The sequence below is a fragment of the Xiphias gladius genome, chromosome 9 (assembly GCF_016859285.1).
Source record: "Xiphias gladius isolate SHS-SW01 ecotype Sanya breed wild chromosome 9, ASM1685928v1, whole genome shotgun sequence".
NCBI classification, from domain to species: domain Eukaryota; kingdom Metazoa; phylum Chordata; class Actinopteri; order Istiophoriformes; family Xiphiidae; genus Xiphias; species Xiphias gladius.
Window position 1 is genome coordinate 14,622,422 of NC_053408.1, and position 27,867 is coordinate 14,650,288.

Here is a 27,867-nt window from a genome sequence, read left to right on the forward strand (position 1 = left end):
AAGCCTCCGTGTTTCGTGCGTGTGTGTGTGTGTGTGTGTCGTTGTCTATTTATAGCCCGGTATATGAATAGTGTGTTTTCCATTTTGTTGTTATTTTCAATCACGAGAAAAAAAACCCCGTTATTCTAAGACCTTTATTTCTGTGTCACCCGCCTGTTTTATTTGTCATTTAAACCCCATAACATGTACCACACAGCGTTGCGTGTCATCACCATCACTGAGCTTCATAACTGCATAATATATACTTGACCCACTTTCGCTCTCTCTCCTCTGCCTGAGTATGCGCCCAGGTTGGGCTTTTTTTTTTTTTTTTTTTTCTGAGAAACCTCAGTGAGACTGCGGCGCTCCGATCGACCACACTTACCCGAAGCTTCTGCGTTCCTGAAATATGCCCTGAATGCAAACGGGGTTTTGCAAGCCATGCCAGCGTCAATCGTACCAAACTTTCCTGCCGGTACTATCCCGCGCTTCCTCGGGTAATCTGGATGGCTGCACCCACAGGCCACAGTTCCCGAGCAGCGTGGCCTTTACCTGGACAGTCCTGCCCATTTCGTCTTCCAATCAGGCCTTGCGCTGATGAAAATGTATTTTTAACCGGGGATTTATATTCAAAGCTGGGGAAACCATTAGTACACAGCGTGCTGTAAGAATTAATTGTACAGTTTCATGTGTAAATCATATATTTATCCTAATATCTCAACATTTTCTATTGTGCCATACACATTGGATTATAAGAATAAATATTAAAATTCTAATGACTACACACAGAAAATAATATTTGTTGGCTCATGTGCCAAGAAGCGAGAATGACAGGCTTTCTGTCATGTCTAAAAATAGCATGTGAGTGTCTGAGGGTGTTTTTTAAAATCTCAGCAAGACTTAGTCTGGATAAATGATTTAGTTTGCACATGTTTGTTTGGTGTATAGTTTTCCACCACGGCCAGCCACCGGAGATATCAGTTTACCGATACTGTATCTGCTCCAATGAGAGAGAGTTTTATTGCAACAACAAAGTATCACAGAGGCCTTTCCCATTCTTTACCTCAAAGGAGCTGCACTGCACAAAGCTCAAGCTGGCCTTTACAGAAGAGATAGCTCTGTTGTCTTTCACAGCTGAAGGAGCGTAAAAAGCAGGAATCTCCGCAGGCTCTTAAGGGCCAATTTCCTCCTCGTCTCAAGACTATAGAAAAACACCACAAAGGGAAATTTAAACAGGAATTTCTGATGTTTGGCAGCAACAACAAAAGCAGTCAAAGTGGTTTTGTTTGCGCTGTAGTCTTTCTCCCTCCCTCTCTCTTTTTCACTGCTTGTTTTTCCAAGTCAGATGAGATGAGATTAGGAATTCCTCCCGACTAAAAGGACAAGTCGCATACATTTAAAAAAAAAAAAAAAAAAAAACACTATCAGGAAGCTTGATAGTATTTATCAAACAGGCCCACTAAACAGGTCTAGTGGCAGCCTTGATTCAAACCATGTGAGCTCGTCTGAGGGAGACGCGGGGGGGGTTAGGCCCAGGAAAAGACCTCTGATCCCTTACTCGACTCCACATTGTGTTGCTCAACAGAGGAGTTGCAGGGGGATTGGGTGGTTGGGTGGGTGGATGGATTGCATATCTGCGCTTTGCCATACTGCTTGAATGTAATAAAAAATTTAGCGCACAACCAAGGACTGGTGGTGGTGGTGGGGTGGTTATAGAATAGAGAGGCACAACATCCGTTAGTGTCATCACGTGGCTTGGAGGCTTATTGGATCGTAGGGGTAGAAAACACAACAGACCCAACAGAGCAAGATTTCTTTTTTTCACCTCCTGTTCTTAAGCATGAATCCAGACCAGCCAGGCACAAAGGCACGAGGCAATCCTAAAAACATCTGCTGGGTTTATCTGTTTCTGGCCTTTTTTTTAAGAACATTTACTTCACAGACAGTAGTCTCTCCTCTGCACGTGGGTTTAGAAATAGATTGCTGGTGGAGTTCAACTTTTTTTTTTTTTTTTTTTACCCCCTCAGTGCTTTTCCTTTTCGGTCCTGTTTTTTCAACCTCTCCACATTGGATCTAACTATTCATTATAGGGTTTACAGACGAGCTCTCTGGCTTTAAGAGTGCACTCAATGACATCTTCACTGAAGTGAATCTGGCCTAAGAAAGCCTCCTGGACCCATTAAGTGGCTGGGAACACATCCAGATCAAATGGATGCTTCATCCCTGTTGCTATTACTTTCTTAAAGATGCTGCCACTTTAGACGTCTGACTGTTTTCATCCTGTTGTTTTCGGCTCACGTTTGCCCAGTCACAGGCAGTGTCAGCAAGCTGCTTCAAATCTGGTTATATTCAGAGCAACAATGCTGAATCTTTATGGTGAAAAGGCCCTAGCCTTGCAGATTAAATGCACTTGATTTTTCACTGAGCGCCTGTCAGAATCCTTACAGCAATTATGGGCTCATGCATGAAAGAATGTGCGTGGCCTTGTTCACATGACTGTCACACACTAAAAAATGGGGGTATGAAGGAAAGAGGGATTGCTTGGTGGGCTCAAATGCTCGCTAGTCCACAGGCTTCTTACTCTTTTGTTTTTTCCCAGGCTGTCCAAGAAAGCGGTCACCGGGGATTTCCAAAGAGAGTAGACGAGGCAGAGAGAAGGTCAAGCTTTAGCTAGTTTGTCTTCAGAAGGCAGGGCCTGCCAAGTGGACTATTGGGCACGAACACAGTATGTTTGAGGGGCAAGTGTCTGGCAGCTTAATCTTACTCATGGTATTTAAGTGCAGAAGTCCTTTTGCCCAGCAGGAGACGAGGCCCAAGAAATAACAGATGGTATTTTATTGTTTTCCGGTGCAACGGACTGTAAGAGCAGGAGCAATTATGGGCAATGAGTGGATTTTTTTTGGGGGGGTTAAAAAAAAAACTAAGTTTGAGCTTTGCTGGTGAAGCGCAAACCCATGTAGCTTCTAGTTTGGCTTTTTGAGAGCCTGCAGCATCAGACAGTACCGCAAGAGCATCCCTAATGTTTATGCTGTTAGGAAGCACTGTGGAAAAACTGCGGGTGATGTGTTTGGATTTTGTGCAGGCCAGCAGATTGGTGTTGGCCTTGCGAAAGCACTGAGAATAACACTTCCTCCCCCTCTATTTATATATGCAGATTTTATTTGGCAAGTGTGTGCTGAGATTTTTTGAAAAACATGAACAACAGCAGTAAACAGAGAGAGTCCGGTCCTGTCGCCACACAGAATTGGCTGGAGTACTGTCATTTTCTGACATTGAAGGGGACTTGCTGTCGCAAACCGCTGGAGAAAAGGGTCATCTATTGAGGCAGAACGTTAAGTTCCAAATTTATTTCCTTGATAAGTCCAATAAAGGATAACTTGGCAAAGCTGCTTACAGCTTTTGTATAATTACAGCTTGTGACTTTTTCCCAGCTCTTAATGCACTGTAGTGTTTGTCAGTGCCAAGTCCCTGAGCTTTATAATATTTTCTGCATGCCCCTTAACATCCATGCACGTTATTGCCTTTATGGACACACTGATGAGAGAATGGGCTTTTACTCCTGGGATTTGTTGATTCCATCCTGCCAGTTGATGGAACTGGCAGGATGGATGGACAGCATTGAGGCAAGGTCCCCTGCTCTTCAGGGAAGGGAAGTGTCGTATCGCACCATGTGTGCCTAACCCCTTTCAGCCATTGGCGACAGTGATTTAGTAGCCTGAATGCCTGGAACGCCACTGTGTGTGTTTGTGTGTCTGTGTGTGTGTGTCTGTGTGTCTGTGTGTGTGTGTCTGTGTGTGTGTGTGTCTGTGTGTGTGTGTGTGTGTGTGTGTGTGTGTGTGTGTGTGTGTGTGTGTGAGAGAGTGAGAGTGAGAGAGATCAGTGTGCCCAAGGAAACACGTATGCTTTCACCTTCAGGTGAACATCAATAACACATTTTGTCATCAAGGTATGTTTGTGATGGCAAAGGGGTGAAGGGAGTTCAGCACTGCTGCCACCACTCTCCTGGGAAAGGCCGCAGGGCAGCATTTCACAACCTGCCATCACTCGTTCCCAAAACGGCACTTTGCAACCAACTGTCGGAGCGGTTGCTGGCCTTTTTAATGTGATTAATCGAATACTAAATAGAGATGCCCTCAGAATTGAATGTTCACCCTGCCACAAGGACCAACAGTGACTGTTGTTTAAATAATTTTTAAAAAAGCTGATGAGTGGGTGTGGTCCATCACCTTGAACACTGGCAGAGCAACTGCCTTTTGGACAAGCACAAACAATGCTATAGCTGACTGGCAACTTTATTTTCTCCTAGGGGTGGCATACTGCAGCGTCATTCCATATTGAGTATGTCAGAAATTCAGCATATTTTTGTCTGGGCAGTTTTTTTTTTTTTTTTGTGCACACATGAACACACGCTCAGACCCACCAATGGGCCCCAGCTTGTTTGTAGAGAGAATTAGCCAGAGGCATCAGTCAGAGAGTACTGTACACCAGTTTGGTTTGACACTAAATCCCCAAACAAGGGTTGGTGTACACTGCAAAGCCTACTTTGATGAACAAAGCAGGGCAGACAGAAAAGATCCAGGCAGTGTCATTGAATCATCAGGGCTTAAAGAAGGCATCTGATTGCAGACATTGTCACAATAGGGCTGTAATCTCACTATCAATAATTACATTCTCCCCTGTGCCTCCTCTGTCCTGTTACATATTAGTGTGCGTGTATAGTGTGCACAGACACAGACACACACAGGGTGGGAGGGAGATCGAAACATTTCAGGTTGAAGGGGGGTTCTACCCTCTAAAATATTCATAGCTTCTTCATTTAAATCAATTCAGCTCTACAGGGGCAGTCAAGCATCAACTGTCAGAAATTGAGCTGGGCCTGTTGTAATCACTTCTTTACTTATCTCTACAGATGGCTTGTTCGCAATGGGCTCTGCATGGCTAGCTCACCGGCACATTGAGAGAGGGCTCTCTCTCTCTCTCTCTCTCTCTCTCTCTCTCTCTCCCTCCTTCCCATCTCTCCACGTTATCACCATGTTTCATCCCCACCCTCTCATAATGGAACACACATAAATTCATCTGGGTATTGAACCAAAGACATTCATCACCCCAGAATTCATCTGCGAGCCATTTTCATTCCCAAAGTGTCTCCTTTCTTGCTCCCACTTTATCTCTATCTCCCTCTCTGTTTCCCATCTCCGTGGTGGCATTCTCTGCATGGCAAGCCTGAGCCGGGCAGTCAGTGTCACGATTAATCTTTAATGCTCGCCTGCCCTAATTTTTCCTCATATTTTACAAGATTTCCTGCCCTCCAACCCCCCTTTTGTCAGCATCCGCTATATATAGAGTGATTACATGGAATGTTGCCTTGTTTCATCAGTTGCAGAGGACCACTGCCTGCCTCTGCCTCTCCTGTGCATTCAGCCACTGTCTCTCTCAGGCCACTAGCTCTAGGCCAAAGCACAGAGCTGCTTCCACCAACACACTCATCCCCAGTTTCCCTCTGGTGAACTGTGTTAACATCACATGGATGACAACTTTGTACACCTCAAGTAGTTCTCTCACACACACACACACACACACACTCTCACACACACACAAACACACATACAAACACACCACAATGGAATGCACGCCTATTTAGAGAGTGGCACAACCGAGAAAATAGGGTAGAGGTTACAATGCTAAAAATACAAGAGCCTGGCAGTTCTCCTGCTGTCTGGGCAAAAAATAGCACTGTGTTGCTGCCGTCTCAGTGAGCGTTGTTAACTAAGGAGCAGGAGAAACCGCTCTGCCCCAGCTCATGTTTGTGTTTCATGCAAGAAAGAAGAAGAAGGAGCTCTGAATCAATTGAAACTTACCTTATTTATTTGTGCACCCAAAAACAATGTCCCCTCGGCTACAACTGTGCTTTTTAGAATCTAGCAGGCCAGCTTCTAAGATAGCGGCAATACTTCACTGTTTCAGATGATCTCATTGCAGTTCATAACTGGAGTCCTTATTTGCCTGGCTTTCATAATACCCGGTGTTGGTGTCTTTAACAGGCCCCCAGGGTGCAAATAGGGCAAGTTTTGGTGGAAGACAAGCCCTTTCTGTTTGTCCTGATTTATGGAAGCTTCTCTCTAAAGTAACTTTAGATATCCATATTGTGTATCTTCTCCTCTTTGATCCTGGCCAAGCCCTGCTGAGACTGGCTCTGTCAGGTCCCACTTGGTGACTTGGAGCTTGGTCTGTCTGGATGCCACTATTCACTCCTTCCCAAAGCCCCTCTGAATCATTTCAAACTCATTAAGTGTCTGGCTGGAGCCCGGCCTCTGACATTTGACTCATAAAGGCCCACCTGGGACCGGGATGAAATACACTGCCAACAGTGCAGCGGAGGTGGGAAGGAAGAGTGTAGTGCTGGATAGTGATGGATAGGACAACATGTTAGACTGAAGGAGGCAGGTTCGGGTTACAGGCCACTTGTTCCCTGTAACCCTGTTTGTGATATTAGCATTGTGTGAACTGAGAGATGCCCTGTAGCTGAGCAGCTCCGAACACGTGTCGGTTAAGAGAGGTGAATGAGAAGAGACTGAATCAATTGGATCCAGTTTGTTATGAATAGAGCCACTGTGTGTTAAAAGGGAGGTATTCCAATATCAAGCAGCCCCTTCACATTTCAGAGAGACGTATTGTTTAACCTCTGCTGCGACCTGTAGTGTCTTATCTGGGCCATTGTTAGTGAAGTACCTTGGCTGAGGGAGCAAGATAGTTGCTTGGTAGATATCACAATAATTAAGTGGTCATGTCAGATGCTGAGGAGCACTCATTGTTCTGCGAAAAATAAATATGTCACAACCCTATTGGCTATGGCAAGAGCCCTGGTATGGTTACGTTTGTGGCCTACTGGTGTTTGTTTCTGAACATTTCATATCCAGAGACAATGCGCTGGGGAAGACACAAAGATAAAGCCCTCAGGATGACACAGGCCCTCCTTTCAGGATGGAACTAGACACATAAACGTTTTTGTCTATTCCTCATTCCTAGTCAACTTTTTTCAAAAGGCCTGCTGGCCCAGATGTTCCTTCAGATTGGAGAAGTGGGCGGGCTGATGGGGAAATATGCAGCCATGCAGCACTTAGAGTGGAGAGGGCACATTCTGTTATTCCACGGGATTTTTAACAGTAACCTGAGGAAAGCTTTTTATAGTTAGCTAAAAGGCAAAAGGAGGGTAGGAAAGAGAGTAATAAGAGAGGCATTTGTTCACTAGTTCTGCTAAAAGATAAGATGGAGTAGTGCTAAATTATTTGCTTTACCATTTGCACACGTACACATTGTTTGGCGTTTCAAATGACGGCTATGTGATCAAAGCAGAAGTCTCCACCGTGCTTTGTACAGATAAAATCTGAATTACAGGAGCCCTTTGACAGCGAGCCTTTCTCCTCCTCTCCGTCTCTGCTCCAGCTGGAGAGCTGACTAATGGAAAAGGTGGCAACAGTTTAAACCAGAGTTGTCAAGTGGCACAGCGTGGCGCCCCGTAGTAACTGTGACCGGCCCCTTTGCTTGTAGCGGTGCTGTTCTGTGCCACCGCGACGACGTGACACCCTGCTTTGCCCTCGCGCCATACGTGGGAAACCTTTGCACAGCACTGCTGCCACTGTGGCGGTTCCACAATAGAGCTGGATTATTGTGTCTGGGCTGTCAGCACCTCTCAGCTGAAAGAAAATGAGAGAGATGGAAGTGGTGGGGGTGAGCGTTGGGGGTGGGGTGGGGGAAGAGAGATCTCAGGCACCAGGAGAGTAAGGGGGGGCTCCAGGAGAGCTGGCATTTTCAAACAATAATCTCTGCAGAGCCTTTTAGGGGATTTAATGTCATTTTTGGCCTCTAGATTTTTGCCCTTCTCTCCTTTTGAACAAAAAGCAGTTGACAGCGACTGGGGAGGAAAACAACAATGAAGTATGTGGAGAGAGAGAGACAGAGAGAGAGAGACAGACAGAGAGAGCAAGAGATTATTAGTGATATTACTAGTCTTCTAGTTTGACTGATGGAGACTTGGCCTGCATCCAGTGACTGCCAACAGGCCAGCATTGGCAAATTGAGTCTGGTACAGAATGACCTATATCCCCGTCCTATTTAGCCCATTACAGCATTTGTCTTTATCTTTCCCATCTCTTTATCCATTCTTAACTCCTTTCATTTCTTTATTTTGTATCAAGTGTCATGATGAGACAAAAGCTCCATGTATGAGCTCAGTTTTTCAGCTGTTTTTTTTAATAAACTCAATGTATCTTGCCCAGTTGCCTTGGCAAAACCTGTTTCCACTTTCCAGGCTCATCAGTTTTTAGCTTACTCAAAATTGAGACATTTCAGCTATAGAAATGATAAACAGTGCAGGGCAGATGGATGGCAACTTACATGAAGCCAACCAGTGCTTTTTACCTAGTACATTGCGTGCAATCTGCATGGCTGCCCAAATTTGCTCCTTCTGGCTACGGGTAAGAGTGCCAACACTAGTCTTCCTTCCCCGGTGTGAATAATGGATTGGATGTAATGCAGCAATTAGACACACGCACCTACACACATGTCCCTCTGCCGCAGTGGTGACCAGTTAGGTTCCCACCCGCACTGAGAGAGGGTTTCCCTGACTGCACATGAAAGTCTAGCCTACAGTGCTACTCCCTAACCTGGCCACCCAGCCTGGTCTTCCCCACACTGCTCACCTCTAATCAACCTCCATAGCTACATACATCGTGAAGCTGCGAAGAGATGAAATCCGCCCTCGCACATATGCTTGCTAAAGCCGTTCATAGCTGTAATCCCCAACACCAGGAGGAGCTGCATGGGAATCTTGGTCAGCTGACTCACAGTGGCAGGAAGAGAAGGAAGAACCACGCAGAGGTTGAACAACCCCCCCCCCCCCACACACACACACACACACACACACACCCCAATTCCCTAAAGCCTGCCAGGATGCTCCGTGAGCTTGACATACCCAACCCCACCTGCCCTCACTGCTCAGCTGGAAGCTTCATCGCCGGCTTTCCCTGAGCTGGCCTACTTGGGCCTGTTTGATCTCATTGTGGAAGCAAGCGAGCTTGCCCGCTGCCTGGCAGGCAGAGAAAGCTCCTTGATGCTGAGGGGTGGGGAGGTGGAGCAGTCTTCACTGGAGAGGCTTAATAACTGTATTAACATCGGTAGCTCCCCCAGGATCTACGCCTACACAGCAAAGGGAGGAGGGGGTATAGCACTGCGAAGTTGCCTTCTCTCACTCCTAATGCTCTGCCCTAATTTGCTTTTTTCTCCTGCTCTCTTTTAAGCCCAGTCTATAAATTCAGTGTGATTTATAAATCAAGATATATTAGTGCATCAAAATAAACACATCTCTCTCTCTCTCCATCCTTCCTGTCTGCATCACACTGTTTTTTTTCCACACATTTCTCGTTTTCTCACTATGCTACCTTCATTTGCACTCGCAAAACTTGTTTCACTTACTGTATCCATCCCAACTTCCCTCTCATCACACTAATCAGGTTACATTACAGATGTGTAATATTACAGTGAACTTAAAAATGGAAGTACTGTACTCTTCCGTCACCTGTGTGTGTGTGTGTGTGTGTGTGTCGCTATTCATGATAGCCCCCCCCATCCCTTGAATTATACATTGGAAACTGTTGAATAATTGACGGGCCCCACTTAGCTTAATGGACAGAGTTAACTGTGAGAGGCGTGCGTTCCTACTTGCAGTGTAACTGGGTCGCAATAAACGGCACCCAGTCACCCCGAGGGTCATAATGAGGCCCCAGTCACGAGGCTGAGAGACGGAGCAGTTGGCAAAGGCCAGCCGGGGTTAACTGGACCCCAGAGGGAAAGAGGACAGGAGGGAGAAGTGGGAGCATTAACACCAGGCTCACCTGAGGGCTCAGCTCCGGTTACTTCCACTCATTGTTTCTGGCAGGCATGCTTACTAGTGTGTGCATAGGCAGCAAGCATGGTCCTGTACACGCATACAAACATGCATATTGTCTTTTTACACTAGTATTTTTTACGCACACATGCACTTACAGATGGTGGAGGCATGCTGAGCTCTCACACATGGGGACACACACACCTACCTCTATATCAGGGTCATATCTGAAGCATCGTATTGCTGCTTTGCATCATGATACACATACACACACACGCACGCGTACGCACTATTTTCTGTGATATGGCTGCCCACCATGGTAATAATCCTGAGCCTACATAAATGAAGAAAATTAAACATCATTTGCAACCCAAAAAAAATGTAACGCTAAATGGCAGCCATGAAAAAATCAATAAGCCAGTGATGTTTTTAGTGCTGCCAATATAGGTCGACCTGCTGCTGTTTTTGTGAGCAAACCAACCAATCATGTATTCAAATAAAAATGTTTGTATCCTTAATATAAGAGAGGTATTTATTCTATGCGAGAGATCGCCTTTTTTGCCCTATTAAAACGGTAGGGGAGGATCGACATTGTCTCACTAAAATCAGTCCACTGACTGGTGGGCAGCCATATCACAGAAAATAGTGTGTACGCATGTGTGTGTATGTGTATCATGATCAAATGGCTCCCCCCAGGCTACACTGAAAGGTCAGGGATCCATGCAGGAAATTAGTGTCTGTGGAGGCATAGACAACACACACACACACACACGCACACAAAGACACACGCACACACACACACGCACAAAGACACACACTCAAAGACAGAGAGAGAAGGGAAAAGCACAAATCATACCCGAGGAAGCTAAACATGCCCTTCATTAAATTCTAGCAACATCCCACTGCCTTCCATTGATGATTCTGCTGGTCCCATCAGCCATTTTTCCAGCATGGAGTTAACTTAACCTCCCGGTGCGATCGACAAACACCTCACATTTTATTTTTATGCTATTTTATTTTATTCTATCATTATATTAGCGCTGACACTAAAGACAAATGAGTCTGCCTCTCCCCGCCCAATCGTTCTCTCCTCGCTATGCCCAAATCTTCTACTAAGGAGCCCCCTGACACTACAAATCAGACAGCTGAATCAAATGTGTGTCATCAGTCATCATTAGGGGGCCTGAGCAGGAGAACAGTGGCTGGCCTTGCAGTGTTGAGGATAAGGTGTTTCAAGCTACCACTATCATCTTTGGTGGATTCAGCCACCTTACTTTATACAGGGGACTTTGGTCAGGTGTGCAGCCAAGTTGGTAAACTGCAGTTTCAGCCTATGAATCTGAAGAATAACGTCCATATGTGTATGAACGATGGCCAGTCAAAGTGGTCGCTTTGTTAGTTTCTGTCTCATCGATGTGCAGCTAGCTTGTTTTCCGCTGCGTCTGGCTATTCTAAATATGTCAGCCGTCTCCTCGGGGTCTTTAGGCCATTTTAACCCCTGTGCTGACCTAGTAACCCTGACGAGCCATGGCATCGCTGAGCACTTAAACAGACAAGTGACAGGATAATCGCTTGCTTGCTGCATCATCTTGTCCACACCCTTGCAAATACCTCCACTTACCCCCACAATAATATGCTTTCAACTCAAAACCTGACATTGGTACTTGTAGCTAATTTATGAAGGGAACCTGTTTCATTATGGGTCTCATGTACAGTAGAGGAATGCACGTCAGCCTGCCGAGGCTCGAAGGCAGAGGTAAATTAAAAGCGAGTTTAACTATTAGCTCTAACTCATTTTGACGAGTACACGAAGTGACAAACATAAATGGGGCTCTGGATTTTAAGAGAAACGGCCTGGTGAAAAGGCACATTATTTAGCATCGTTGAACACACACTGGAGTCACGCACACGCTGCACTCGCGACCTCTCCCCGACTTCCAGTGTCATGCTCCTGCTCTGAAGTTGAAGAGATCAAACCCTCGTGATCTATTCCCCTCTGATTGACTATTGTGTTATCCACAGAGAGGGAGAGAGGAGGGGACAGAACATGGGCCAAGAGAGGCAGTTTAACATGACAAAGGCTGTCCCTGGTGATCCCCACTTCTCTTCCCCAGATCCTCATGAGCCTCTTCTCTTTCTCTCCTCTTCTCTTGATCCCTTGTTCCTCCTTTTTCGTTCCACCACCTCCTGGCTTCTCTGAGTCCATTTCAGCCCTCTAATGCAAATAGCCCTTTGCCCCCTCCATATTTATGACCTGCTTCCTCCACTGTTGAATATGCGCTTAAGAACGAAGGGTCTTGAATGCTGCCAGTCACATTGGATTAGTGATTATCAATGGGCAGATAACATCTCTGTTAGAGTGAGTAAAGAGCAAACACTCAAGCATAAGGATTCACGAAGGTCTTTTGGCATTCAAACACTGAGGCATTGTGTGTGGCACTCAGCCCAATAAAGATGAATAGGCTCTGGCTAATGTGTACGGATGTCATTTCAGCGCTGTCGGACAGAATCATGGTGTATTTAATGCAGTTTCCAGTATCTTTTCACCTGTGATTGTTTTTAAATGCTGAGGGCTGAAATGTGTTCATGATCTGTCCACCAATGTAGATCATATGTCCCAAATCTTACAACTACAGTGTTCTTAAAAGGCATGCTTTGCAATCACAATCACAGCACTTCTCTTTTCATGATTACTTTAAGGTCACAGGAATAATTTCAGGTCTCTGACACTTGCACTCCTTATTACCGGTTGCTTGTAATGTCATTGACCTTGGATTTTATAGGAACAGAGGGACTCGAAGCTTGTTTGCCTGTTGCAATCACTCTAAGTGGCTCTGGGAAAGAGCATCAGCCAGATGACTTAAATGTTAACCGTCAAGGCTTTTGTTAGACCACACAGTGAGTTTCTGGATTGGGTAGGCCCAGGTTTAGTATTGCTTTGGCACCGTCCTTGGTCCTACTATGCATGAGTGCAGTTTTTTATCACAGGAGGGAAAAGCACGCACACAGTCATCCACGCACGAACAATTCTATAATTAAACAATGCAGGCACTCTGTAGAAGAGAGGCTTAATGTTTCATGAAGCCATTTTCACAGTCAGAGCGGTAACATTAAAGACCAGTTTGTAAAAGGCTGTGGTTTCACTTGTGTGTGTTCTTGTTATGATCTAGTGACTTGGTCCGTTGACCTTGATTTTGAATTTTGTGTCATAAGGTATCACAGCTGTAAGTCACTACAGGAACGGTGTATTAATTCATTCTGAGAGAGGCAACCGACGTTAATACAGTTATTGTGACTAAGGGAAGTTACAATGTGATTACACCTAATCCTTTTTTAACTCTGAACCATACTTCTTGAGGCAAACATGCCTGCATAGAGAGCTTTTATTTTGGGCCTGCTTTGGAATTGTTTTTTTTTTTTTTTCATCTCACAGTCAGCTCAGCTCCTCTTTCTCCTCAGATGCTCTCTCCTCCCCTCTCTTTATCAGCCCTTACTCCTCTTTTAGCTTGACTCTCCCTGCTCCTTTTTCTTGCCCTCCCTCTGTCTCTTAATGTGGGTCAGTCATGTCACTCGGTTGATAGTATACAGCTGCTGTATAGGCTTGTAGACCAGAATTCATGCTTAATGGCAGATCCACTGTGGGCAAACAGTATCCATCGTGGGGATTAGCCATGGAAATGGCTAGGCTAATCATAGGCTTGCATCTCCAATTGAGTTAAACTCCCTGTCTTTATATCTTTTGGAATAATCAAGTTTTATGAAGAGAAGCACACCGTGGTTCGCACCATGGTCTGTCAGACCATCTTAATAGACCTGCCATGTACCAACTGCATGTTCAGCATATCGTGTTTTGCGGTGTTCGTGCTCACCCCATAGTATGACATGTGTTACAGGCTACTGAGACACACTGCTGTGCCTGTCCACATCCTGGAATCCTCAAGCCAGCGCGGGCTGCCTTTTGCCCCTTGTGCCCAGCACCGTGTCCCACACCATCAGCTCATGCCAAATATCTCCAGTCACCCCGGAGCAAGTGCCAGCTCACACAGTCCCACTGTCAGTCAGCAGACATAGACAGCTGCTGGGTAGAGTTACACCGTGTTACTCTGGGTTGCAGGGGGCCGTTGTTGCCAGAGAACTTGTGGTTCTTTCTTGCAGTAAAGCAGTCTTCAGATGCTTTTTAAAAATCTATTTATTATTTATTTAGTTGCTCGGTTAGATCTATAAATATTGGAATGCTCATCAGATTTATGAAATGTATTTGTGGTTTATATGTCCTTTGCATTCTGTATTTGTTATGGGAGACTTATGGTTAACTGTACCAAAGACTAGCATGTGGCAGCACAGAACAGCTACTATGGTTAACATGAAGTTGCTGCTCAAAGTCTAGCCCCCTGTAGACCTCACCTTTGCCATCTGCTTGAATATTTGCTGCCCCTCCTCCCGCTCTCCCCCCGCACTCTAGTTTGTCCACACATGTTCTCAGTTCCGTCTCCATTTGCCAGGGCTGCAGTGATAGGAAAACCTGGTGTGTTGTTATTTCAGAGGCCTGGCAGCATGGAGAGGGAAGTTATCTTGGGCCCCAGGAGAAGGGCTTGGGAACATGGTGGGGGATGCTGGGCTGATAAAAACCAGGCTTGGCCTAGACAAGAACATGCTGATGTTCACACACATAGGCTATCGTGCACATATATACAGTACGTATGACACAACATGCACTCAAATACACAAACAGGAAGGTGCACACAATTGCACAGGCATTTACATTTTTGTTGGTTGTGTTTTCAAAAGAAGTCAAACAGAAAGAAAATGCATGCATTTAGTGTCATATGTTCACATATACCCATTCAAACAACTACACTTAAGTCCCCTTACCTCACCCAGATGTAAAGATTCCATAAATTACTTCTGCTAAACACAACCTGATGTTTTCCCCACCTCTGGCCCAAGACAAACACCACCATTTCCTGGTGTTGAGGAGGGATCGTCATAACAGGCAAGAAAGATTCCTTACTCTGCACCACCTAGCCCTTCAGCCTCTGCTCAGACTCTCATCTATCACTCACGTATGTGTGTGTTTTTCTTGCTGTAACACTCTACGCAGGGGAGTCATTTGGACCCAATTTGGAGCGCTATCCATCAAAATTTTGTTTTAGCATCAGTATAGCCTTCAAACATACTACACAGCCCTTAAAGAACTCAAGCTGACACATCCATCTCTGCTCTCTCAGCAAAATTTGAATATCTGCAATGGTTGCAAAACAGCACGCCGTCATTTCTCTGAAATGTAGACCACAACATACTCTCTGATGAAGTGATGTGTCATTTGCCACAGAAAATTATATTAGAATCACAATAACCTCTGTTTGATCCATGTCCATCCCTCCTTTACACAAGGAGCAACTTGGTGTCAGAGTTATGAATTTAAAAAAATATTATGACTCGTGCCTATCTCTCGCCAGACATTGATTGAGAGATTTTTTTATTACCCCCTAAAACTGTGTTATTGCATGATACTGAAAGCATGTTCCCTTTATTTTCCTTCGAAACCCATTGTTAGTGATAGCACTCCAAAGTCAGTTCTTTGGTCTAAAACTCCCTGGCCCTGAAAGTTATAGGAATGGCAAGGATGGACGGAAGGATTCAAGAGGTGAAAGAGGGCTTCCAGTGACTGGCTGCCTTGTGTATGATGTACTTTGTAGAGAGCACTGGGAGGAGAAGAAAGTTCAGACTCGGTAATGGGGACAGGTAGTAATAAGGATGAGATGAAGGTGGAAAGTGGCGGCAGATGGGGGTGGAAAGGCTGGAATTAGTTACAATGAATATGGGAGGCGTGAGGCTCACTGTCTGCTCTCCTGCCCCATGTTAACCTCCACGGACTCTCCTTCGTGTGTGTGTGTGTGTGTGTGTGTGTGTGTGTGTTTTCACTTATTCCTGTCTGCCCTCCCGCCAGATTCCTCCCCCTCTCCCATCCAAAACCTGTTCACACTCTGTGTTTGAACACAAACACACCCCACTGTCGCGCTCCTTACAGCTGTCAGTCTGTGCGTGCCTGCTAGTGTGGGCCCGCACACACCCACCCTCACCCCGGCTTATGTTCAGATGGCGTGCGTGCGTGGCTTTGCTGTCAGTAATCAGTGTGAAGGCAGCGTACGGAGCCCCATCCATTTTCAGTGGAGAGCTGTTATGACGCTTTGTTAGAGAATGGCAGGATTTCCCTGTAAGCACGGAAATAGTCCCATTTCCCCCTTCAGCAATTGAAGAGTGCTGACAAAGCATTCCAGTGTGTGTTTGTATCGTTTTCCCTGCTGCTTACCCACACTCCTGACATGCTAACCAGAAATAAAGCCTGAATATTTATCAAAAGACCAGCACAATATATGAGTGATGCCCTTCTCTGCTCACTTTTTGGTCTGTTTCATTGCACATAAAAGCGCACAAGTTTGGTGCCAGTTGTTTTTATGACCATGCCTGATACATTGGCCTACAACTCCCAGGGTTTTCCAAGGCGGTCTCTATCCCTGTGGCTGTTCCATTGGCCATCCCACTTCATTATTTTAAGCAGACTTCAAAGCAAGCCTTAATGCAGCAGTAGTCTGTGGCATGGTGGTCTGTCTGGTGTCTCTTCTCCTGCACACTCACTGCATAGAAAGAACAAATAGACCTCTATATGTTCTTCCATGTATCTTACATATGGCGAGCGTGTGAGTGTGTGTGAGTGTGTGTGAGTGATAGAGTGAGTGTGAGTGTGTCCAAATAACCTAATAGAAGCCAGGAGAACACAATGGCCCATGATTGAGTAGGATTCAACAAAGTGGCAGACACTGTCAAAGCCCTCTCTCTCCTCCTTCATCCCCTTTGCCTTCATTTTCTCCAACTCTCTTTACCACAAACCAGCCAGCCAGCCTGCTAATGTAGTTAGCTTCCCTCTAATGATGGTGAAATCTCATTAATATGCTTCACAGCTGGGCCCAGTAACCAGTGGGGATGAAGGTAATCAAATCTCAGAGGACTAACCGAGAGCTGAACCTCAAGAACTGATCAGCAGCACTGGGCCAAGACAGCCCACGGTCTGGAGGCTTGATAATAGCCGATGGGCTTGTGTGTGTGTGTGTGTGTGTGTGTGTGTGTGTGTGAGAGAGAGTGTGTGAGAGACTTGGTCTGTGGTCTTTTGGTTGTGATGTCTTTTGAAGTGCTGATGTTAGCCAGGCAATCTTATGTCAGTATCACAGCTCAGTGTAGTTCATCATCAGAATAGATTTAATTTCAGTCCTGTGCATATTTGTCCATTTAAGTCTAGTCATGTGGTAATTGCTTATGGAGGATGTGGCTGCGAGGGCGTGGCTTTCGCTCTAAGTGCACTTGTGGCTCATGATGTGTGCAAAGTGAATCTGAAGAGCGGCATTACAGACCACTCACACTTGAACTTAATTTAATCAACCGGTGCTTTGGCTCTGAGTTTGAGAACACCACACTATGCTACATTAAGCTATTAAAGTATCTGGGGGCAGCACACTTGCACATTTACATGCAAACACATGGAGTGTTTATAATACTTGTGTGTGAATGTGAATATCAAAGGCGAAATCTAATTAAATTATATCTAGGGGCTTTGACATATTAGTCATTCAAAATTGTTTTTATGAGATATATCTGTTGTTAATTCAATGCCAACTCACACATTGTTTAGACCTATTCAAATAAGAACATTCAGAATGAGAAGCATAATAATTTTTAATACTTGGTTGCTTTAAATGTACCACAGTTAGCTGAAAGGCTAGTTTTCAGGCGTAGTCAGTGGTAAGATGTTACACAGACACAACCTCTTATAAATGGACGTCTGCTGTTTGTTTTCAATGGTTACACCTGACGGCCTGTGCTGTTTATTCCCGCTTCTGGGACTGGTCTGACAACATGCCAGGCTGCAGACTTGAATCCAGCCTTCTGTGTGGTTAACAACAATTGCTGTGACCATATGGTTCATGTGGTTTGTGTTTCGCCTCCTCACCAAGGCACAATAGATTCCTTATCAGTAATCTGTTACTGTTTTTCATTTAAACATTATTTTCCGGGTTGCGGGTTCCTGCGCCTGCATCCCCAAGCAAAGCGGGGCATTGTTGTCTTTTCGTGCCTGCTCTCTCTTGGCTAAAAGAATGATATTCTAGCTGTAGCTCATGTATTAGTTACTGTGGTGATTTTGCAGGCACTGGAGGGGCTCCAGCCTGGAAACCTTGCCCGACGCACAAATTTCCAGCGTTAACATGTTGCAAGGATATCGAGGAAAGCTCTCCAGGCTAGTGTGAGTCAGTTCTTCCACTGTTTGTGCATTATGATTTCGTGGCCCACACAATAGACAGGCTTGTATGATGTTTGGTGTTGATCAGATTTTGGATGCAGGCTGGTGTTGAATAATGCCTGGGTGAGGGCTGCTGAAGGGCTAAGTAGCTCCGTCCTCTCTGCTGAGCCTCTCTGCCTCTCCATCCACAGGCCTGCCATTGTTTTGCTCCATGCCTCAGCTTGACAAGGCTCCAGAAGCCAGCCATTGTATTTAATTACAGTCGCCAGCCCCCTCACAGACTCTTGTCCTTGTGTCCCAGATATCCATGGGTGCTCTCATTAAGACTGTGCATTCTGTGTGTGTTTACGTGTGTGTGTGTGTGTGTGTCTGACCGATGAGGCTTTTTAAATGGCTCTTGGAAAACCCCTTAGCTTGTGTAAATGTCAGGATGGATACAATTTTTAAGTTTATGTGCATGTGTGTGGGTGGCACGTCTGTTTGTCTGTGCGTTTCTAATGAAGGCAGCTTTAATGTGGATGAATAGCTCTGTGGTCACACTAATAATGCAGGGCTGTAATCAGTCCACATCAAGAGAGGCAGAAGAGCGCTGAAAATTGTGAATGGTTTTTTTGCTAATGAGAAAATATGCCATGTTACGTAAGGGCTGCTCTATTTATGTTTAATTTGTTTGACATGAGTGTGGTGATGGCATGGCCCAGTGGCATGAGCGAAGATGGCCCGTAATGACACCACTAAAATGGCAACGAGAAGCAAAGGACAGACTCTCACACTGCTCCCCCCGTCTGCCCGACACTTTGTGACTGAATCCTTTAGCGCTTTTGCACAAAATCGTCTCTCACTTTTCCTCCACAGTAAAACAAAAGTGCTGATATTTGAGAAACACCCTCCTCCCTGCAAATTTAATTAAAGTAAAACAAAAGTATATTTCTTGATTATGAGCATTTGAACAGTCGACACGTTCACTCAAAATGAATCACTCCTCTCCTGTAAGCTCATCTGAAATTAATAATCTTTGTAATAGTTTTCAAGGCTTTAAATTAAATCCTGACAGGTGTGTGTGTGTATGTGATATAAATGAATCTGAAATAGCAAGGAATGAGCACAAAAAATTAATGTAGAATTGCTTTTACTCCCTGCGTGTGCACCAGTTTTATCACTTGACATCTGTTTTGTATTTTTGTGTGTTGCTCAAGCATATCATAGCTATCTGCCTCTCCTACATCTTTTTTTTGCCTCCCTGCTTTCCTCCCTTTAGCTCCACCCTCTATCATCCAAAAAGTTTCTCTTTCTCCTTTTTCACACTTTCCAATGTTACTGCATAAAAATGAGTCCATGCCAAACTGCCGTCTATCTGTTCAACAATCCAAGAATCCTTTGGAATGAAATAGTAAGGGTGTCTCACGCCAAACTGCAGTCCATATTGTTACAAGTTGTCTGTCAAACGTTTTCTTTATGCTTTCAAAAATATTTAAAACCTATCCTGTCTCAAACCTTAATCAATCTTTGCAACCAAATGGGCCCATTTACACCAACAACTTAAAAGCTTGTTGCTGGTGTGAAAGTGATATATTACATCTGTGCCTCATAAATGAAATGTCTTAATGTCCTGGGCTTGATTGGGTATCACCGTTGGGTGCTGCAATGTGAGCTTTGTTGCTGTTTAGCTTAACTGTCCCAGTCATCTGAAACCCACTTGGATATGCCGCGTGTTTTCCTTACGGCGGAGATAACAGGCAGGCTTTGGAGAGGCTAGATTTTGGTGTATGGTGTTTGTGTCTGTTATTTTTTCCAGGAAACCTTGAACATATCTGGGCATTAGGTTGGTTTATTTTAGTTGCTCTGAGCATAATCTTCTGCTGCATGCGCATGGAGATTGGCAAGCTGAGACCCACACACAGACACTATAATTGGAGCGGAAAGTGCGTTTGTGTGTGTGTGTGTGTGTGTGTGTGTGTGTGTGTGTGTGTGTGACAGAGAGAGAGACTTTATCCTTGCTTTATGCTGGCCAAAGTGCAGTGCAATTAGACTTGTGTGTGTTGTGTCGGGGTCCAATGTGCACGTAGTGTTTGTCTGCGGTGCTGTCATGTGGAGTGTGTTCTCAGCTGTACTACGGTCCTGCTGAACCAGACCACTCTGTTAAATATAGATGGCTTATTTACACACCAGCACTGAGCTGCAGGCCGCTCCTGAGCTACTTGTCAACCTCCCCAATCCCTCCGCTGTTGAGTTGATGATGCTGGGTGAAGCAGTGGGGCTGCAGAGATGCACACATGCACATAGTGTACCTCTATGGAAATGGACAGAACTAGACAGATGTACATCACAGAAGTACATACTTCGCGAGTGTTGACAGAATTGTGTATAGTGCCAAGTATCAGGTCAAGTACCGAAACTTGACAGACATTATTTGTCCATACTCTGCGTCATGTTTACATATTCCTATATCAGATGTTTTCTAATATAAATGATAATTATTTTGTTTTAATTTTGTACCGTAACTTGTGAAGTTGAATGGCTGTTTATGTTAAGACCACCGGCACTTATGCATTTCTTAAGTTCATCTTGTTCTCTTGAATGAAAAACAGTTATTTGGATATCTAAACTCAGGCATTATTTTGGCATCGGTATGAAAAAAAAATACACAAAGCTTACTCATAAGTAGAACACACTTTAGCTCTAGCTCATAAAGGCATTAGTTGCAAACAGGGATTATACACTTATTTGGTTGGCTACAGGCCACAGGGTGCAGGTCTGCGCTGTGAATGTGTGGTTTTATATTTGATTAAAAAGCCTTGTTTTGTAACACACAGGATATTGAGGTCAAAGTCCAATACATATTACATGAAGCCAGCAGCAGGTTACTTCACCGCAATCCAAGGCCACTTTTTATTATGCACAAGCACACAAAATATGAGAGCCTACAAAGTCCTCATTTGCTTGGTTTGTCATATTAGTCCTTTTTGGATGAAGACAGAGTGTATTTAAACTCTGTGTGTTTACCAGCCTGATACTGGGGATGAGGATATGATGATTTGTCCTTTCATATTTTCAAGCACTCATAGTTATGAAGACTGCACAATTTAAAAATAAATAAAAGCACAACTCAAGGCCTTGTATCAGAGGAGAAAACCTGTCTTTGTACCCTGCCAGCAAAGCAGCGTCTTGCTGTAACACACAACATACATACACACGAGACAAAATTTCAGCAGTAAATAAAAATACAGCACAGGCTGTTTCATTCATGCTTTGATGATCTCTTGGTATGTGTTGTAGAAAATGTTTGTTCTTTGAATACATGTAGCAGAGTCTTTCTTGTGGCGGATCTGAAAATCCCTGATCAAGAAGTTGTCCTCGCACTTGCAGCTTTTTATTCTCCAAACACATTGTTAGAAAGTGAGTTACTTCCCCTTCTGGTGATTTGTATTAGATATCGCCAGCAGTGTATCTGTGTGGACTGGGTTGTTTAAGATCTGTGTGTGTGTGTGTGTGTGTGTGTGTGTGTGTGTGTGTGTGTGTGTGTGTGTGTGTGTGTGTGTGTGTGTGTGTGTGTGTGTGTGTGTGTGTGTGTGTGTGTGTGTGTGTGTGTGTGTACACAAGAGATTGTGCGTTTATCCCACTGATATCGATTAATGCTCCATTTCTGTCAACACTCCATCTGATAGTGTTCACTCAAACCCTCTTATTGCTCTTTCCTCTCCACAGCAATAGAGACCCAGAGTACCAGCTCAGAGGAGATAGTGCCAAGCCCGCCCTCACCTCCCCCACCGCCCCGCGTCTACAAACCCTGCTTTGTGTGCCAGGACAAGTCCTCAGGGTACCACTATGGTGTCAGTGCCTGCGAGGGCTGCAAGGTGAGACTCCCGGCCTTCTTTTGAATCTGCCAATAACCCAAAGTGACCGTCAATCTTGTAACCGTAATGTGATTTGCACCAGGAAAGAAAAAAAAAAAAATCTTCACAGCCAAAGCTTAGATGATGAAAATGATGAGGCACGCCAGTTGGAATATTTTGCACCTCGGTGGGTTTTTCAGTGTTTAATGCTGGAATTTAATGGAATGAGCCAAAATTGTCTGTTTCTTTTGAGAATCATTCACTGACGTTATTGGTTCCTTTTATTGAGCTGCTTAATTATCAGTATTGCCTGAACAAGTTGCAATAGCCTCTTTCAACACTTAACCTATGCACACTGCAAAAAAAGATAACATATATAATGGGCCGGCCTCATATCATGTGAAGTTTCTGAAACTTTGTCCTCCATGCATGTTTTTTTTCTTTTTGAGTGTTGTTGCTACGTGTATCTTTGCTGACGTGTCCACTTTGGCTGTCTGTTATCAATACAGCCATGTTACACAGGTGCTGAAGAGGCCTCATAACCCCCATCTGCCCTGTTATCACCTGATAGCTGCTCTGTGCATGCTTACATGTTCTCCTTTATCTCGCTGCTCCCAAGACTTGGAGCCAGAGTTGTGTGAGCTCAGAAGTGGATAGAGATGAGGGGGAGGGATCTCTGGAATCTCATGTAATGTTCTCCACATTGTCAACATTTCAGAAACCACATCTTTGCATTCTTGAATTAACCAAATAGGATTTCCACAGTTGAAGAGTCTTAAACAAAATAGGAGAATGTAAATCCTCCCTTGCGAGGAGTTTTTATGACAACAGCTATATCTATAGCAAGAGGAGGTGGGGAGTGGTTGGATGAAGATAGGCAGGGTGTTGATGATGGTGACAGGTGCCTGCTAGACCCTCTGACTTATCGACTGTGGAGCCAATACTGTGGTCTGTGTTTCCATATGTGCAGGAGCAGTGTGGAGGGAAGGGGGGTGGAGCAGAGAGAAAAAGCCAAACTGAAGAAGGCAGGAGGCATAAGCAGTAGCAGACAATATGAAAGAGTAAGGAAGGGCAGGAACCCAGGGGGGGAATGTAGAAATGCAGACAGAACGATACAAAGACGAGAGAGACTGTAGGGAGCGAGATAGCAGGATTGAGAGCAGACTGTGCTCTGGGAGGTATGAACAGCCAGAAAGAGAAGGACTGGGTATGGTTGGAGGGGCAGCAGATTAGGCGGACAGGGTTTAGGGGCCACAGCTGAACTCATTGACACCAAAAGAAAGACGGTCAGCGCACCAGAGCACAGGGGGGGAGGGAGAAATGAGTAAAGAATGCACAAAGGGAGGAGAGACAGGAAAGCTAGGAGCCTGGCACACACACACACACACACACACACACACACACACACACGCACACATACGTGCAAAGACATTAGCCTTTAACGCAAAACCTCTGTGTGCTCTATGAAACTTAACCTGCTCCCAAATGTGACTTATTAAAAGTTAACAAAGTAAATAAAAGCCGACCTCTGTGCTGTTTTATAGGGGCAGGTAAACTGTGCTGCTTGATGGCTCCTGTGGATGTCGTATATGTCAAATGTAAAATAGATTTTTCCTAATTTAAAATCTGTTGAAAACATTTTTTTTTTAATGATGCTTAGGCTGAAGTAAATTCGTATCAAGCAATTTTAAATACGTAGATTAATCATATAAAATCTATTGTTTTATTCAGGCTTGTGGAAATATATCCTTGACTGTCAGGGCTAGTTAAATCATAACAGTACAGCGTGTGTGCGTGTGTGAGCATGTGAGCGCGCTGTATATATTTATGACAGGAGTGTGTAAGAAAAAGGAAGATGGTGTGTAGTTTCTGTTGCCAAGATAATATTGTGCATTGTGAAATCCAGTTTCATAAGTGGTCAGTGTTTCTAAACTAGTGTTTCTACACACTTACCAATTGAGTATTTTCGAAACAGCTTAGCACAGGTGGGAGATTTCGTCATGGGAAACATTGCAAGTTTGAATGTGTTTGTCTGTATGTGTTAAGCCTGTTATAAAATGTTTCCCACCTTTTGCTTTATGCTCAACTATTGGCCCCAACTATTGGTACAATTGTGAATTTTTTTTTTTTTAATGCCTTTATGCTCTAACATTTCATCTCAAAGACTGTTTAAGAAGTGTGCATAGTCTCAAACGTAAGTCATTAATATGATATACCTAAAACAAATATGTTAACTATTTTGTACAGTGCAAAGAGACCAAATTAGCTAACTACTTAATGTCTTTTGTATTCAAAAGTATTGACTGTGATCTCAGAACTTGTGCAGCAACTCTACAGCCACTTTCAAACCCTTATCTGCTTTTATTGTGTCCACTTAACTTTGCTCCCCATTGTCTAAGACATCTAATTAAATAGGGTACTTAGTAAAATAATGAGGCTAAATCACAGGTCCTGATGAGAATTCATGTGGGGGTTTGTAGTTGTGTTAGACCAGTTTACAAGTATGAACGTCCGTTCTGTGGGTACTGTCACTCTTAAACACACCTCACGTGCAATATTAAGTGGTCACATGCATTATAGCAAACTGGCAGTGGACTGAGGCATGTTGGATTAACCAGTAATTGTTGATGTAGTTAAAATGAAAATGTAGTGATCACAGTGTTGTTCTCTCTGACAGCACAGAAACTGTGTCAGATTTGACACTGTATTTAGCTTTTTGAGGCTATTTTACGTTGAGGATGTCGCTGATGTTTTAATCTATCAGCCAACAGACAACGTCCAGTGCAAATTATTTCAGAACAATGACAAACAATAATTTATTACTTAAGTTTTACCATCAGATATTGACACACTGTTTGCGCCCTGAAACATGAAATTACCGCATCTCAGGTATGACAAAAATTTCAGCTCTCTCAGCTTTTGGCATTAACTTCATAAACTTTTTCTGCTCAAACCAACCAGCGAGCTCTGCGTGCCTCCTCGTCTGAATAAAAGTAGTTTCCCAGAAATATTATGGCTAAGGTTGATTATTTTTAAACCGAGAGAGAGAGAGGCTACATGCATAAAGACTAAGTTCAAACAGCAGCAGAGTGAGGCACATTCACTTCAATAATCTACTGAATGAATAATCATATACACTGATTAACTACGGAGGGAAAAGCTTTTAACTCGAGGCAGAGGTAAAGGTGACTGCACTTTGGAATGGAACCTTTCAACAGCCAAGCATCGTATTTTAGGACAGTTGCAAAGGGAAATGGTCTCTGGTACGAATTCAAGACAATTCACTATGCAGATGACTATAATTGTTCTAGAACTGTAATATCCCCGACATGAGAACGAGGTTGAATAATCCAAAAATTGTCCATTGTATTTGCAATTGAAACAGAGTGCCTGTGCACAAATGATAGGTGTATCAGGTGAATGATTGATGATTGTAACGTTCATCTTTTATTTTCAATGCCAAATAAGTGGTTTAGATGAGGGTTTTAAACTGAGGAGTTGTTCTAACCCGTCTGACCACTCATGTTTTGCCCTGCTGCACTCTGCTCTGCTGGTTGGTAAAAATTTCATTAGGGCTAATCATTACAAATGTTGGCTAAAACTACAAAAATATCCCGAGACCGACAGCTAGCTGCTAGTCTGTCTGTCCGTGAGCCGGCTGCCGGCCCGCTCAACAGCCGCAGTGCTAATTTGAAAAACTCAGGAGAAGCCTTCTCCGTATCTCTGACTTCAGAGGAGATGACTTGGCATAGCATACTCAATAATTCAACACTACAGGCATGTCAATGTATATGGTTTCCTCATCTGAGACTGGGGTAAGTTGAGGGTTAGCAGCGCCTGCGTTGCTGCAGCATGCCAAACTACAAAGGCATTTCCTGGGGGCTCCAGCGAACAGAGGAAACAGGAGGGGGATGCTGGGCTCTGCCGCTTGGAGACAGCTCACTCGTTTGTTGTTCAAGTTCTGCCATCCGCACATACTCGCAGGCATTGCACTTCTTTCCTCCTACAGATATTAACGCTTAAGCATTAAATTTGCATGCCCACCCCCTCATGTTGATGTTTTTGTCTTGGAGGCATGTTAGTACACAGAAGGCGACCTCTCCTCCTTCTTGCATGAATGTCCCCTATTTGCCGGGTTTTTCAGACGGCCCTCTTACCAAGCATCCGTCTGTACTAATGTGTGGGCAGTAGCGATAGCTGCTTAGTAATAGTTGCAGGGGCAAAGGCACGTGCATACACACACATGCACAGACGCAGTAGGAGGCTGGGAACGCACTCTTAATCTTGGCACAGTGTGAAAGTCACGTAAGAGAGGATTCCTGTGCTTCCACGTGAACTCCCCAACCCCAGAACCCGAACTTCCCTCTTAATAAAGCATTTCCTCTCACACAAGCAAAGTAGAACGCACTCACACACTCATTAATGCACGAGGTTCATAACGCTCACCAGGTAGACAGCTGTGAATTGAAGAGCACATGGCACATGCAGTCACAAATGTGCTGTTATCGTTTGCTCCTCTTTTTCATCCCTCCCTCCCTACCCCTCTTCTTGCGGTTCTCATCTCCCCTGAACACTACAGGGAGGCTGACAGGCCTGCTGAGGGCTCTTGTCGCTGGGTGGATTAAGCGGTGATACAAAAAGAGGCTTAAGGGCGCAGGAAGCAATGACTCCTAAAAGAAGGAGAGGGGGGAGGGAAGGGCAGGAACAATCAACTGACCCACGAGCCAGCAGCAACAACCAATCAGGAGGTGCTTTGAGAGGGCACCTGAGCCTCATGGTGACAGGAGGGAGTGGATCAAGCCCCTGGTGACATTGAGGTCGGGGTCGGGATCGGGGTCAGGGTCGGGGCAGCGCCGGATCACAGAGGACATGACACATGCACACACAAGCACACACAAAGACCACCGACTTATCCCTCAGCATCAGCAGCTAGAATTAACATCAACCTACAAGTCTTCTTCTCTTCACTATGTTATCTGGGAGACAGCAGGTCCTTTCAGAAGAGTTTGTATGTATCTGCTGTTTTCCAACATTAATAATGTATTTTATGTGACAACAGGTTGTAAAGCAAATGTAGGGCCTCAGGACAAAAGTTAGATGAGGTGACCTTCTGAGAACTGAAACACTTCCTCTTCCAGCCGGAAACAAAGTCTATCATGTGTAATCAGCACTGTCCTACATGCTGGTAGTGCTTTGCTCAAACAGATACATGACAAAGTGTGCACACTTCCTGTTCGTAGTGGCCTGACTCACATCCCCTCTGTGGTAGCTGATGGGAGACATGAGAAGAGCCTGGTGATCTGGGGAGGACAAATTGCGGGCTTAGATACACTGGCCATCTGTCGGCTAGCAAAGCTAATCCCTCGGCACGGGATGGGGCTCCCTGGCAGCTACCCCAGCACACCGCACTCCACCCCACCTCCCTCCCACGCTGTGGCTGACCCCACCCACCCTCCTACCCAACAAAACATACCCCATGTCCCACTGCGTCACATCAATACTAACATTGACCTGTATTGCAGTTGTCCCCGGCCGTGCTTGCTGAGTACTCGCTCAGTTGTGGCTGATTTGCATTAACCTCTTTTTATCTTTTTGACGCACAAGGAATGTTTAAGCAATAAGGGCACAGAGGTTAACATTGATTTTATCAACTGGTTTGTCATTGTTGACTCTATGTATCACATGGGGAACATTTAGATGCTTTCTTGGGTCCAAAGCACATTTTTATGTTAACATTACTCGAAATCAGAAAATCACAAAATATAGATGTTTTTAGACAAATGTACCAAATTTATTCGTAAAGATATGGTTACTTTTTCCTTCAAATCAGAAATCCCATCTGTTGTTTTTTTTTTAAATTTAAAACGCAGATAGCTTGT

At 44.5% G+C, this 27,867-nt stretch overlaps 1 protein-coding gene across 6 annotated transcripts in view; it reads left to right on the forward strand.

Annotated features, from left to right (window-relative positions):
• The window catches only part of raraa (retinoic acid receptor, alpha a), a 138,522-nt gene that overhangs the window by 101,588 nt on the left and 9,067 nt on the right, over window positions 1–27,867 (forward strand). For all 6 annotated transcript variants that reach the window (XM_040134312.1, XM_040134316.1, XM_040134313.1 and 3 more), the window contains one exon: window positions 21,861–22,009. In XM_040134312.1, the coding sequence (XP_039990246.1) occupies window positions 21,861–22,009 (149 nt within the window). The remainder of the gene's footprint in view (window positions 1–21,860; window positions 22,010–27,867) is intronic.